At 43.6% G+C, this 12134-nt stretch overlaps 1 protein-coding gene across 1 annotated transcript; it reads left to right on the forward strand.

Annotated features, from left to right (window-relative positions):
- The first annotated feature begins 8891 nt into the window (after positions 1-8891).
- On the forward strand, positions 8892-12003 carry atp5mc3a (ATP synthase membrane subunit c locus 3a). The gene is made up of 5 exons (XM_027018062.3): positions 8892-9001; positions 9187-9286; positions 10120-10194; positions 11018-11208; positions 11437-12003. Exons 2-5 carry the CDS (start codon positions 9248-9250, stop codon positions 11549-11551), a joined length of 420 nt encoding a protein of 139 aa, XP_026873863.2. The 5' UTR covers positions 8892-9001; positions 9187-9247; the 3' UTR covers positions 11552-12003.
- Positions 12004-12134: the final 131 nt, after the last annotated feature.

Consider the following 12134-nt stretch of genomic DNA (forward strand, 5'->3'; position numbering starts at 1 on the left):
GGAAGCGTGCAGAACCCCTGGAGTGATCTGCTCCACCTGGTCCTTCTCCATCCAGGGGCCATTGCTCCATATGATCAGTGCTCACTCACATCTGCATTCATCCAGGCACCTTATCAATACGCACACCTTCAACAATTACCCTGAGCCCAGCACTAAACGCCAGGCGTGCGCTTTAATCACGCCCCCCGTTAATCAGTGAAATGCCTTCATATCTTTTAATTAAAGCTTTATTAGAGGGAATGTGTTGGGATATTTGCTGGATGCCGGTCTTCCATTAATGACGCTGGGAGAGATTTGGGAATGGCGAAGGCAGATGCCGCGTGGTCACTCACAGTGGGGCTCTTCACGTGTGTAATTGCTTTTTCCCACCTACAGAGGGTGGTGAGGAACCCCCCAAACAAGTCAAGTCTCTGCCTAACAATTATTGTCGGGCAAATTACCAGCTAGGCAATATATAAGCTGTCAGGAGAGGTTAGCAAGAAAAAGTGTAAGGAAATGGAGCATTCAGCCATTCATCATGGCTGTAGTAGCTGGGCTCAAATTGAACAAATGTCATTCCATCCGTGGGAATTAGAAGATGCAGCTCAGCTCGTCACAGATGGGCTAAAGATGAACACCCTCCCCTCAACACTAGTCTATTAATGGCCAAACTGCATCGGAACGTAAGTTTCCGCAACAAGTTTCGACTCCTCTGTGGTAATACACATTCCAGTGTGCACAGACGAACGCAGTGAAACACAGTGTAGGAATCCCTCATTGGCTTCTCTGCACATCAGTGGGAAACAGTTTTGTACTCACATGAGAGCTATACTCCACCATCTGCCTGATTCTCTGCATGGTGCCACACTCACTCTCACTCTCTCCATCACACACATTTCTAGACAACTGCGAGCACACGCACTCTTGTATTCAGGGACTTCAAAAGTAGACTTAAGGAATGCACAAAAACACATATGTGCACGCATGCTCCCTCCAAGCATGTGTGCACACCTGATGTCTAGTTGTGATGGAAGAAACTGTCCAAAGACAACAATGGACAATTTTTGGAAAAATGTCTCTTTTCTTTCTTCCTATGTTCAAGTACTAAATATATACTAAATCATACATGCACAAACATTCTCCCACACACATGTATCGATGTGAAGCTATAACTGAAGAAATGACAACAACAACGATTTTCAGTTTTGTGGAGTGTAAAAATTGGACCAAAATAATGTCCTGTTTTCAAGTGCGACTAGGTCCCGGGTTGCAGTTGAAAAGGATTTGTTCAGTATAAGCAAAACAAAAAGCCAATGAAGCAGTAAAAAGGTATTTTAAAAAATAAACAACCTCATCAGACTGCATCCACAATCACGGATGCTGTTTATGGTTCGCCGAAATATCTGGAAAGCCTTGAATAAAAAGGGCCTGGCGTGGCCCTCAGACCACCAGCCACTGGCTCAGCTCTCCTGTCTCCATGCTAGGATCTGAGGATCCATCACCTTTCAGTGAAAAAAACATTTTCCTTCGTTATTTTAGCTCTGCGGGTTTATGCATTTAAGTCCAAAATAATTTTGCATGTCTGACTCAGTCAGGTCTTGTTTTAATTCATTACAAAAGTTTATGGTAAAGACAACGACTACATTTAGTACATTCGGTTTGGCTGAATACCTTAATTGTGAATTAGGTCTGCGTTAGCCTGTGTAAGTTAGTGTAAAACTACCACAAGCCTATGGTTGTCCTGCAGAAGGCCTGAAATATCAGTGGATCGGTAAGACTCTAATTCTACCAGCAAGCTTCTAGGGTCTGAGTAGCCGCTTTAACCTCCGTGCCGCGGCTGCCTGTTCGCGGTTCAGATGCTGCCTCGATTGCAGAATTCCGTTTTTATTATTGTTTTCTCTGGAATCGGTCCATTCTGTGGTTTAATGGTGGCTCAGAGTGCTGGCGCTGAAATGGCGCTCGGGGGAATAGAGCGTCAAGCGGCTGAATTTCCACAGCTATTAAGCAGTCTCCATTCAATTAGAATGCATAGAAACCTGACGCACCATAACTTATGGCTCTCCCTGCCAACATAAAGCATGTCTGGAGAACAGCCCCGCACTAAAAATACCGAGCCAATCTGACGAACACTTATATTGGAAGCTAATTGCGTTCCTTTTTTTTTTTTTTTTTTTTTCCTTCCGAGAATTAAAGTTGGATTACTATTTCACCTGACGTGAGTGCAGCGCCAGACTCGTTTCTGGTCAGCGCGGTAAATGCGGATGGATGCGAGAGATCATTCCCAGCGAGGAGGCGCCCGGGCAGCCAGGCCCGCTATCAATTAGGCGTCTCAGGCCAGCACTCTCATATTTCCATGGCTAATAAATTATGCCGCGTATCAGAAAAGGCGGGTATACCTATTTAAAAAACAGGATTGTGTCGAGGCGGGCCATAAATATGAAATATGAAAGGCAACAAATTGAGACAGTCAGTAAAGTGTGAGATTTGTTATCGGGCTAAATGCTACGCAGGGAAAGGTGAGACTGACTATCAGGAATTATGATGATAGAAATGGACTTTGATTGGTGTTTAATTTTTTGCTTTTCTACAGGCGGCGGCTGGTTTAGAAGAAGCAGACAGGTTCTATTTGCTTTATGATTAATAATAGGCCTTTCCAGCGCTTCTGCGAAATACAGATATTACTTCTTGTTTGACTTATATTGTAAAAATCACCTTTTTCCTACATTGTGATTGCATTCATTTATTTCTTATTATTGCTTAAATTCTCCCTCCTGGTATTAATTTAAAAAGGAAAAATGTATTTTCACCTTTTTTAAGCAGTAGCAAATAGTGATATTACAGTGTGTGTCGCTAAGAGGCTTCTTGTTATTTGGAATAATTTCCACATCACTTTATTAATTTGCCTTAGTGTACATCGTTATTAGTGTGCTTGGAGTTTGCTCTTAAGATCTGTTTTTGTTTACTGCTTCAATACTGGTGCGTCTTTCTGTGTCTTGACCTCCCAGAGGTTCTTGACCTTCCAGGTTCTTAATTGCTCATTACATAAATCTGTCCTGAAAGGCTTGTATCAAGATGTTTATTGGCTCCTAACCTAAACTCGTGAAAAGCCTGAGCACTGGCACTGACACAGTCCAGACAAGGCACATTTGTTTAGAATTAATGCGGCCATTCTCTGCTGTGCCTGAATGCATGTGAGTGACCCGCAGTACAGGTAGTCGATCACGGTGCGAGTGATTTCTCCCCTGGTGGTCAGCCGCGAGACTCTTGGCAGGTGAGGCCTACCACCTCGAACAACAAAGTGGCGTCGGCTGTTCTCACACGCAGGGGTCGCGAGAGGTTGGCATCGCAGCAGGTCTGGACGCCGTGACAGATGAAAGGGCTGAGTCTTGGCTGCTGGGTGCAGCAGAAAGCAGGCAGTCTGTTTTGGTTCACCTTACGTTAGTTTGCACTCGTGTATGTGCTTGGGGGGGGCTGGGCTGGGGTTGACACACTCGTAAAGCTCTGTGATAGATTCGGGCTGATCTGTGCCAGATCGGCTCAGAGCGTGGGAGGAGTAGGGCCAGATCCAGCAGGTTTCTGTAGCAACAGCTGCTTTGGCTCCCATCTTACGTGGAGACGCGCTGACGAGTCAAAGCTGCATCTCTCTGCTTAACTCCGTGTGTATGTGTGTGTGTGTGTGCATGTGTGTGTGCGTGTGTGTGTGTGGCCCAATTAGCATGAAGAAATTATATAAATTAAAATTGTTATAAATTGCTACTTTTTCTCCTTTCACTTTAAATTGAATTCAAGCGTTATTTTATTTTACAAACCTGATACAACAGGTGTAAGATTCCAGAGATTATTACTTTTTCCTCTTCAACTGTTCCTGCCATTCCGGTCATTTAACTCTGTGGGATGTGTAATTCCACATGTGTTTCATGTGTGTGCTGTCCCTCAGCCTCCATGCCTCCTGGGTCAGCCTTTATAGCCTTTATAGGAGGCCTGTGTTCCTCATCATTTGTTTACAAGCCTGTCAAAGTCAGCACTCACTTCATTTCATGATAATAGTGTTTGGACGAGTGGTAGCTAAATGACTATTTAATGGTCTCTAGGCTAGGTCATTGGTTTCATTAGTGCTTTATAAGGGTTTCCTCTCTCAGTTGATTGTTTTGAACCACACTGTCAACAAAGAGGAATTCATTCACAGGGCTGTTTTTTGTGAGACATTTCAGTTGTTGTGAACATCGCTACTATGTTTTGTTTTGAGGGTTGTTGTTTTTTTTGTTTTGTTTTGGTTTTTTTTTTTACAACCACCAATGTATTTATTCAGATGGGTCAGCTCCAAAAGGCGGGCGTGTTTCTGCGGAGCCACCTGGAGCAGACCGGCTGCGTTCAGCTTGCCTCATATCTGGAGAGGGAAAATTAATGCGTATTAATGGAGCCTATGAAAGCGACTAATTGAGCATTCCAGAACTCGCTGAGTTGGGCATCTGCTGCTGACATTCTACAGCTCGGGGCCTGCGGTGTGCAGCATCTCTCTCTCTTCCTTTCCCTCGCTCTCTCTCTTTCCTGCTACGACACGTGGTCGGGCTGTTAACTTCAGAACAGGCTAGTGGGGTCGTTACTGAGACAGCCGCATTAATGACACCAGATCCTTCAAACGGGGCCCTTGGAGCCAACAAACTGCCGACATTCTCCCTGTGAGGTCCTGCTGCCATTTCGTGTGCACAGGAATACCGAGGAAGAAAGGGATGACGTCGCGCTCCACGGCGTGTGTGTAATCATATCAGATGTGTTCTGTTTGAATACCCCGGCATGTCTGAGAGACTCCACGGCAGCACAGAGATAGACAGACATGCTGCACACTGCCACTCAGCTTTGCCGAACATTCCTAATACACGTCCTGGCTGTCTGTCTCCGCCGTCTCTCCCAGATGTCTTCAGAGAACGAGTCTGAGAGTGTGGGGGGTGGGCGCTGTATGCGTACATCTGTGTGTGTGCGTGCGTGCATGTCCGTGTGTGTGTGTGTGTGTGTGTGTGTGTGTGTGTGTGTGTGTGTGTGTGTGTGTGTGTGTGTGTGTAAGGTTGTCGGCTGTTGATGTGTTCATAGGTCTCGGAGTGAAGAACAGAAAGGTCATGTGTCCTGCGTAACGGAGGTGCGTTAATCAGGCCCTCGCTGGCTGAGATTAAACAGCTATAAGCACACACAGTGTAAATCCTGCCGACCTTGGAGACAGGAGAGAAGCCACACATCTGTGAGCCAGTCATCGCTCGGCTGGCCCTGTCATGCACGCTCCTGCACCCGCACACCGCTGCCTCTCTGCTTGTGCACAGCCATACACGCACGCGAGCACACGGGCAGGCGTGTGCTGCCACAAAACTGCTACTCCTGATGCTGAACAGAGGTACAGAGAGAGGGAAAGTGAGACAGAAATAAAGAGAGAGAGAGAGAGAGAGAGAGAGAGATGAGGTGGACAGCAGTTTTTTTTTTCTTCATGAGAGTCAGGTCCCAGGCTGCTTCCCCTATTTGATTCCCATCACACGTAAGAGAGAAAACAGACAAAGCAGTGAATTTCTCAGCAAATTGTGTGTGTTAGATGCTCCCACATATACACACATGCTTGCAATGTGACAACTCCACTCTCTGACTTATTTTGTCCCCCACTCAGGCTGGAATTTAATGAATTTATCACATCGATTGGCTTGATGGTTCACTTGGTGATATTGCTATTATTATGCCTGAGTATTTCTAGTTTGCAGTTAAAGACACATTTTATAGCTCCTGAGGGGCTGGTTTATGTCGACAAGCATGAATAGCCACCCCTGCCACCCCCCACCCCCCCACTAACATACACACACACACACAGCATACCCCTAAGACTCAAAAGTGTGAAGACTCATTTAGAGAATGAGTGGAAGGTCTGGTATAGTGAGTCCACTTTAGTCAGGTAGATTACAATGATTTATAATACTCTGTATTATGGAAAAACATAAACACATTGTGTGAACAGGCAGCAGGAGAATTTCTAGCTGAGGTACAGACTGTTGTGTTCATTACTCACTGAAAATAACGGCCACGGTGAAAGCAGATGAAGGCGTAGGACGCATTTCAGAGCTTGCTTGCTACTTGCAGTGAAATGGTGTGGAGTGCATCTCAGCACCATACGAGAAAATGACCTGCCCTTTTCCTTGTTTGGGGGCCAGGCACGTCCATCACGAGGACGGTGTATCTCAGGACTGCACTGGCCGTTTGTTGTCATTTTACAGGTTTCCATTGCCAGATCACTGGAGAGTGAAAGTTACGCAAGAAAATGCCCAATAATCTTCCCAAACAGTGGCAATGGCACACAGACTCGCCTAATTTAAATCTGCCAGCTTTGCGTGAGTCAGAGCAAATTAGGATTTGTCTGTCTGACATGGAAGCTTACATGGAAAAGATATAAGAATTTCACCTAACCTAACATGGAACCATGCACAATATCGTTAAATAATCGTAGAATTTCCCTGTCAGTACATGCGGAAGTAAAACTCAACAAATCCACATTTGATTTGATTTTTTGGTGTCCATCTTTTAATATTCATGTTTTCAGATATTGGAATATTAGTGTACTGCTGGCTCTCATACGGAGTGGAGTGGGAAACTATATTATTCTGTCCATCTCAGCATTTCTCCTCTCTCCCCCTCACTCCCTCTCTCTCTGTGGCAGAGAGCACAGATCAGTGCTATTATAGATTGGCCCAGAAAATCAATGCTGTGAATACTAATGACCTTTACATCTCCGTATACCCACAAACAAAGCTGGAACATATCCATTAAGTCCCACAGGCAGAGAGCAAAGACCGCTAGATTCCATAGAAGGTGTGTTGTTACACTACAGTGCAATCCAGCTGCCCAATCCAAACTCTAATCTCAACTGTTATGAAGAAACAGCAAAACTAATGTTTGTATAAAAAAAGGTGATTTCTATAGTATTACCTAAAAAATCTACCTGAGCAAAGTGGACTCATTATTCCACTCATTTTCTAAATGAGTGTTCAGCCTTTTGACTCTTAGAGGAATGAGACGCAGGAAAGGGTATGTATAATATAGTGGAGAATATAAAATATATTATCAGCGATGTTAGTAACTAAAATTATAGCAGCGTACCTGTAAAGGCATCCCTTCTTACTTCAGATCTCACATGGTGCATGTGTGCATCTCTGTCTGGGTGTGCGTGCGTATGTGTGTGTGTGTGTGTGTGCACGCATTTCTTGCTGCATATGGGGAATATCAGTGTTGCTCTCTCCTGCCGGCACTGTCAGAATGCAGAATGCCTTGTCAACGGTGTCGGGCAGAGCCTGTAAAAACCTTTTTCTTCTTTCTCTAACAACTGCACAGCACATACAGACTGCAACACACACACGTGCTCTTCTTTCACTCCCATGCACACAAGTACACACACGGCACCGTAGGTGCCCAGTCCTCTGACAGGATGTGGTACTGGCACAAATTGTAATTCATAAAGGTTAAGGGGGTCAATGCCTTTTATTACCAGTCTGAGCGCATGCAGCTTGATGGGGGCCGCATGCAAATGCAACATCTCAAGATGTTCACTCAACAGCAGAGAGGCGGGGAGGGAGGGAGGGAGAGAGAGAGAGAGAGAGAGAGAGAGAGAGAGAGAGAGAGAAGGGAGGTAGGCAAATGAAAGCTGTGAACCTTGAAAAAAAAAAAAGACTGAATGTTCATTATCCTCAAGAGCAGATTTGGTCTCTAGCAGCCTTGTTAATTAAACCTTCATATATCTGTATTCATACACTGACCCAAGACAGGTTCTCATCATCTTCAGAGTTGGCATCAAATGTTATTTTTTGTATTTAATTTGTGTGATTTTAACTTATATGGTATAAAGTGGGAAAGTGTCAAAGGTAGATTAAACTTTAAATATTTAGTTTTTATCTCATTCATTCATTTTGTATTTAATTATTGGAACTGCAGTTTGGGTGGGTGGTTTGCGTGTGAAGTAATATAACCAGTGTCTGGCGTTAGGACTTAAGGACATCTTGAGAACGGGGCCCACTGGACTCTTTGACCCCCTCTGGTGGCTAAGGAGCACCAGAAGCCTCTTGCATCTCCACGTTTGCCTTACACAAAAACATAGTGCTAATAATATGAAATATAAAATAACTGTTTTGCTTTAAGCACCCCCATTGTTCAGTTAGATGCAGATTATGCAGATGATAATTAACAGTGGGTTATTTAAGATGAAGGTAACTAAAGTGCATGCTAGCCTAAACGGTTTAGTGTTCTGTAAAATACTGAAACAAATATAAGCAATAAGCATGGCAAATACGATCAAATCATTTCGCATTAGCATTGCACAGAGGTCAGTGGTGACTGGACCGGTTGCTTGCCTGCAGGCTATGACTTCCAATACTGTTCACCTGTGCAGATCACACCTGAGCAAACAGCAGCGGGATTTGGGCACTGAAGACACCAGCAGGGCTCACAAAAGCTCACAGCACTCATTACCTCCACATGACCCACAGGCCTGGCAAGCCATTCATCACCCTGAGAAATACTGCTGCTGAAACACACCTCTAATAGGACACACAGACAGAACCCAAAGACAGGCTCTACGGGAGTGCACCGTTAAATCTCTGCAGCTAGTGCAGAGAAAAACACAGACTGTTTTGATTTGGACGGATGACCAAAAAGGTCAAGTGGTAAAGGGGTTAGAGATGGCTTCTAATGTCAAATCCTTTCATGCTGCGAAATGTCAGCTCACATACAAAATTCCCAAACACTTTGTTCCTACCGATCTTGCTTTGTTATAAACAAAGACCTAACAGTTTGTGCTGGAAAACCATGGACAAACCAAACTGTTCGAAGGGGTTTCAATAAAGTTTGAATAAAAAGTCCTGGTTTGACGTCACCTCCACATCCGGGACTTTTTGCAGAGAGAGAGAGAGAGAGAGAGAGAGAGAGAGAGAGAGAGAGAGAGAGAGAGAGAGAGTTGGCGCAGGCGCAGGCGCAGTTTGTACTACCGCTACGACCTCTGTCTTCGGTGAGTAGCAACAAGGAGCAATTTAGCAGAAAATAAATCCAATGTCATCCTTTGTGTAGAATGTCTCTTAGTCAATGCTGTCATTAAGACAATCGTCCGCAGTATTAATTGCGACCTTAAACCAATTTATTTCCGCATAAATATGTGAATATTGCCGTTGACCTTACTTTGTCTCGTCTTTACAGGCAGTCCCCGGCTACTGCTAAATTCGCACAAACCGGTTAACTAAATAATCCCAAATCTACAATGTTCGCCTGTGCGAAGTTCGTCTCCACGCCTGTCCTAGTGAGTCATTTCGTCGGAACAATTATCTTCACCTCATATTTGGCGTGCCATGGTTGTATTTTAATTTGGGCCTTCTGTTGAACTTGAAGCTGCTAACGCTAGTTAACGATCCTGCTAGAAACTCATTCATTCCCAGTCTGGCGTTTCTTCAGTGCTCCACAGCGGCGTCGCACTAAACGCGGCCAGTTTAACGTGAGACTTTGGACTTGTTGAAAATGCTTATTTTAACAAAATAAGCCGAGGTCAAACTTAAGTTAGAGACAGTGGCTGTAACCTAGCTAAGGTGGGCTAGAGCCCTGGCTAGCTGCTTGTCTGCCTGTTCTGTTGCCAGACCTGACCGTTTATTCGCTAAGTGGTTGGATCTTGAACCCTTTATAATTAAAGCATTTTACAGTTACATAGCGGCAACCCACAAAAAGCAGCGGTCACTGTGGCTGTTGTTGCCTGAGGTTTAGCTAGCTGGTTGGGTTAACATGTTAGCTAACCTGGTCATATTGGTCAGTAGGACTTTCTGCTCGTTCTGAAGCAACTAAGCTGTGTATTTCTAGCTGGCCACAGGAGGCATTTATCGTAGCTGGGGGCAAGGGTTTTCTTTTTCCTTGTAAAGCAACAGTCATACATTTTTAAAGCCCAATATTAGTAAACTGTTTACAGTCTACATTTAACCACCAAGGTGTAAGCAATGTTCTCAGTCACGTGATAAACTTTGAACTGTAACTTGCACCTCTCCTTCCTAGTCCATGGACCCATGCCCTTCAAATCACTATCTTGGGTTTTCTTTTTTTTTGGAGTGCCAATTGCTTTTGTTATGCTGACTGAGTAATATGTTTTAGGTGCGTTCAGGGTCCCGGGCTCTGTATAGACCAGTGTCTGCCGCTGTACTGTCTAGGCCAGAGGTCAAAACAGAGGTGAGTGCTTAAGATACCAGAAAGTCAACTGCTCGTGGCTGTCTGCAAAGCCACCTCGTCATTCTCATTTGAAACATCTTGTGGTCTGTAGAGGTCACTTGGCAAAATGTCACAGAGCTTGGCTAGGTGTGTGCAATACACTTTCTCTGCAGTTTTGTCCATTTTGACTAAATGTAATGAGCTGTTCAAGACTTGGCATACTTTAAAGCAAAATAGTAAAGCATAATGTTAATGTAAAGAGAGGCTACATACATTTCCTTGGTCATGTTAGTTATAACGGGTACCTTTCTGAATTGATTTGTCTGACCAATTTGACATTATTTTGCTGTTGAGTCTATATTAAGAATTTTACTCGACAAGAAATTGGGTGCAAACATATCTTCTGAAAGGACTAACAAATGGTGGCTAAACAAACCTATTTTAATTATTACAATTACTTAAGGCTTGAGAAGAATCATGTGTACATGGCATGTAGCATTGTTTATATTCTGATGAGTCCTGTGCATCTTCAGAGACTGGACTGGCCTCCTGTAGTCTATCAATATTTTTTACTTTCCCTTAGTCAGTCACTACTGATTGCCTTCATTAACTGGATCAGTGTTTTAGATTGAGGTTGGGAGTAAACTGCAATTTTATCCAACTCACATTGAATATCCAGGACCAGATTTGGGCAACCCTGCTCAAAAACATGAATCTTTCTGTTCCTGAACTTTTCCTAGTCTGAATTCTGAACTACACCATGCTGCTGATTGTGATCCAAAGACACCTAATAAAACCTGTTAAAAGTTTTTAATCATTTGATGTACTTTTCCACACTCCTCAGGCTACTGCTGCTGTCCTGCCCCAGTCTCCACTCACACAGGTGTGTCTACGAGGCTTCCAGACCAGCGCAGTGAGCAAGGACATTGACACTGCCGCCAAGTTTATCGGAGCAGGAGCTGCCACAGTCGGAGTGGCTGGATCTGGTGCTGGAATTGGGACTGTGTTTGGTAGTCTTATCATCGGATATGCCAGGTGAGGAAGACTGGTCATGATCAATTGATTTGTGTTATTTTGGCTGTGTGGTGGTTGCTTTTTCCCACCTACTCCCTGATACCAGAGATCAGTGGTTATTTAGAGGATAGGTTCAGGTCATCTTGATGCGAGAATGTTCTTTGTTCTTTGTGCAATATTAAGATGTTCAATTGTGCTATATTAAAAATGTAGATGTCCTCACAATGGTTCTGTGTTTGTGTTTTTTAGGAATCCCTCTCTGAAGCAACAGCTTTTCTCATATGCTATTCTGGGATTTGCTCTGTCTGAAGCCATGGGGCTCTTCTGTTTGATGGTCGCTTTCCTCATTCTGTTCGCCATGTAAAAATTTGCTATCAGTTGGAACATATACTGTAGTGAGTTATGACCACTGTTATCAGAAGTATCTGCTCTTAATGTTTAAAAAAAAGTACATTTTGAAGTCCCCTGTCAAAATGGTAATGTATTATAAAAATGTAATCAATTACAAAATTAAAATGTATTTCAACTGTTTAGAGGACAATTGTAATTTTTGTATCCTGGGAATTGTGGTCCTGCCTGCTGAGACAAGCTCAGATGGTGCTCACCAGAATGTCATCCTTGAAGATTTCTTGCAAAACTTTGAGCTTGATGGCACTTTCTGTATTTCACAATTGGCAACGTGTTTGTTTTGGGTTCACTCACTTTCAGGAACTTCAGTACTGATAGATGGTAAAATATAAGTAGGTTGCAGGTGTTTAAAGTCAAACATTTGCTTTTTGTAAATTGCATTGAATAAACATAGATCCATTTCCTGGAGTTGAAGGTTGTCTGAAGCTTATTTAAACTGTATTCTGCCCATTGAAGCAGATTTCCTCCTTTTCATATAGTGTTCTACAATTCACTGAGATAATAGCTGAATTCAGTAATGGGGAGTGGGTATACAAAGT

This window comes from Electrophorus electricus, chromosome 4, assembly GCF_041902795.1.
Source record: "Electrophorus electricus isolate QZ-2024a chromosome 4, ASM4190279v1, whole genome shotgun sequence".
NCBI classification, from domain to species: Eukaryota; Metazoa; Chordata; class Actinopteri; order Gymnotiformes; family Gymnotidae; genus Electrophorus; species Electrophorus electricus.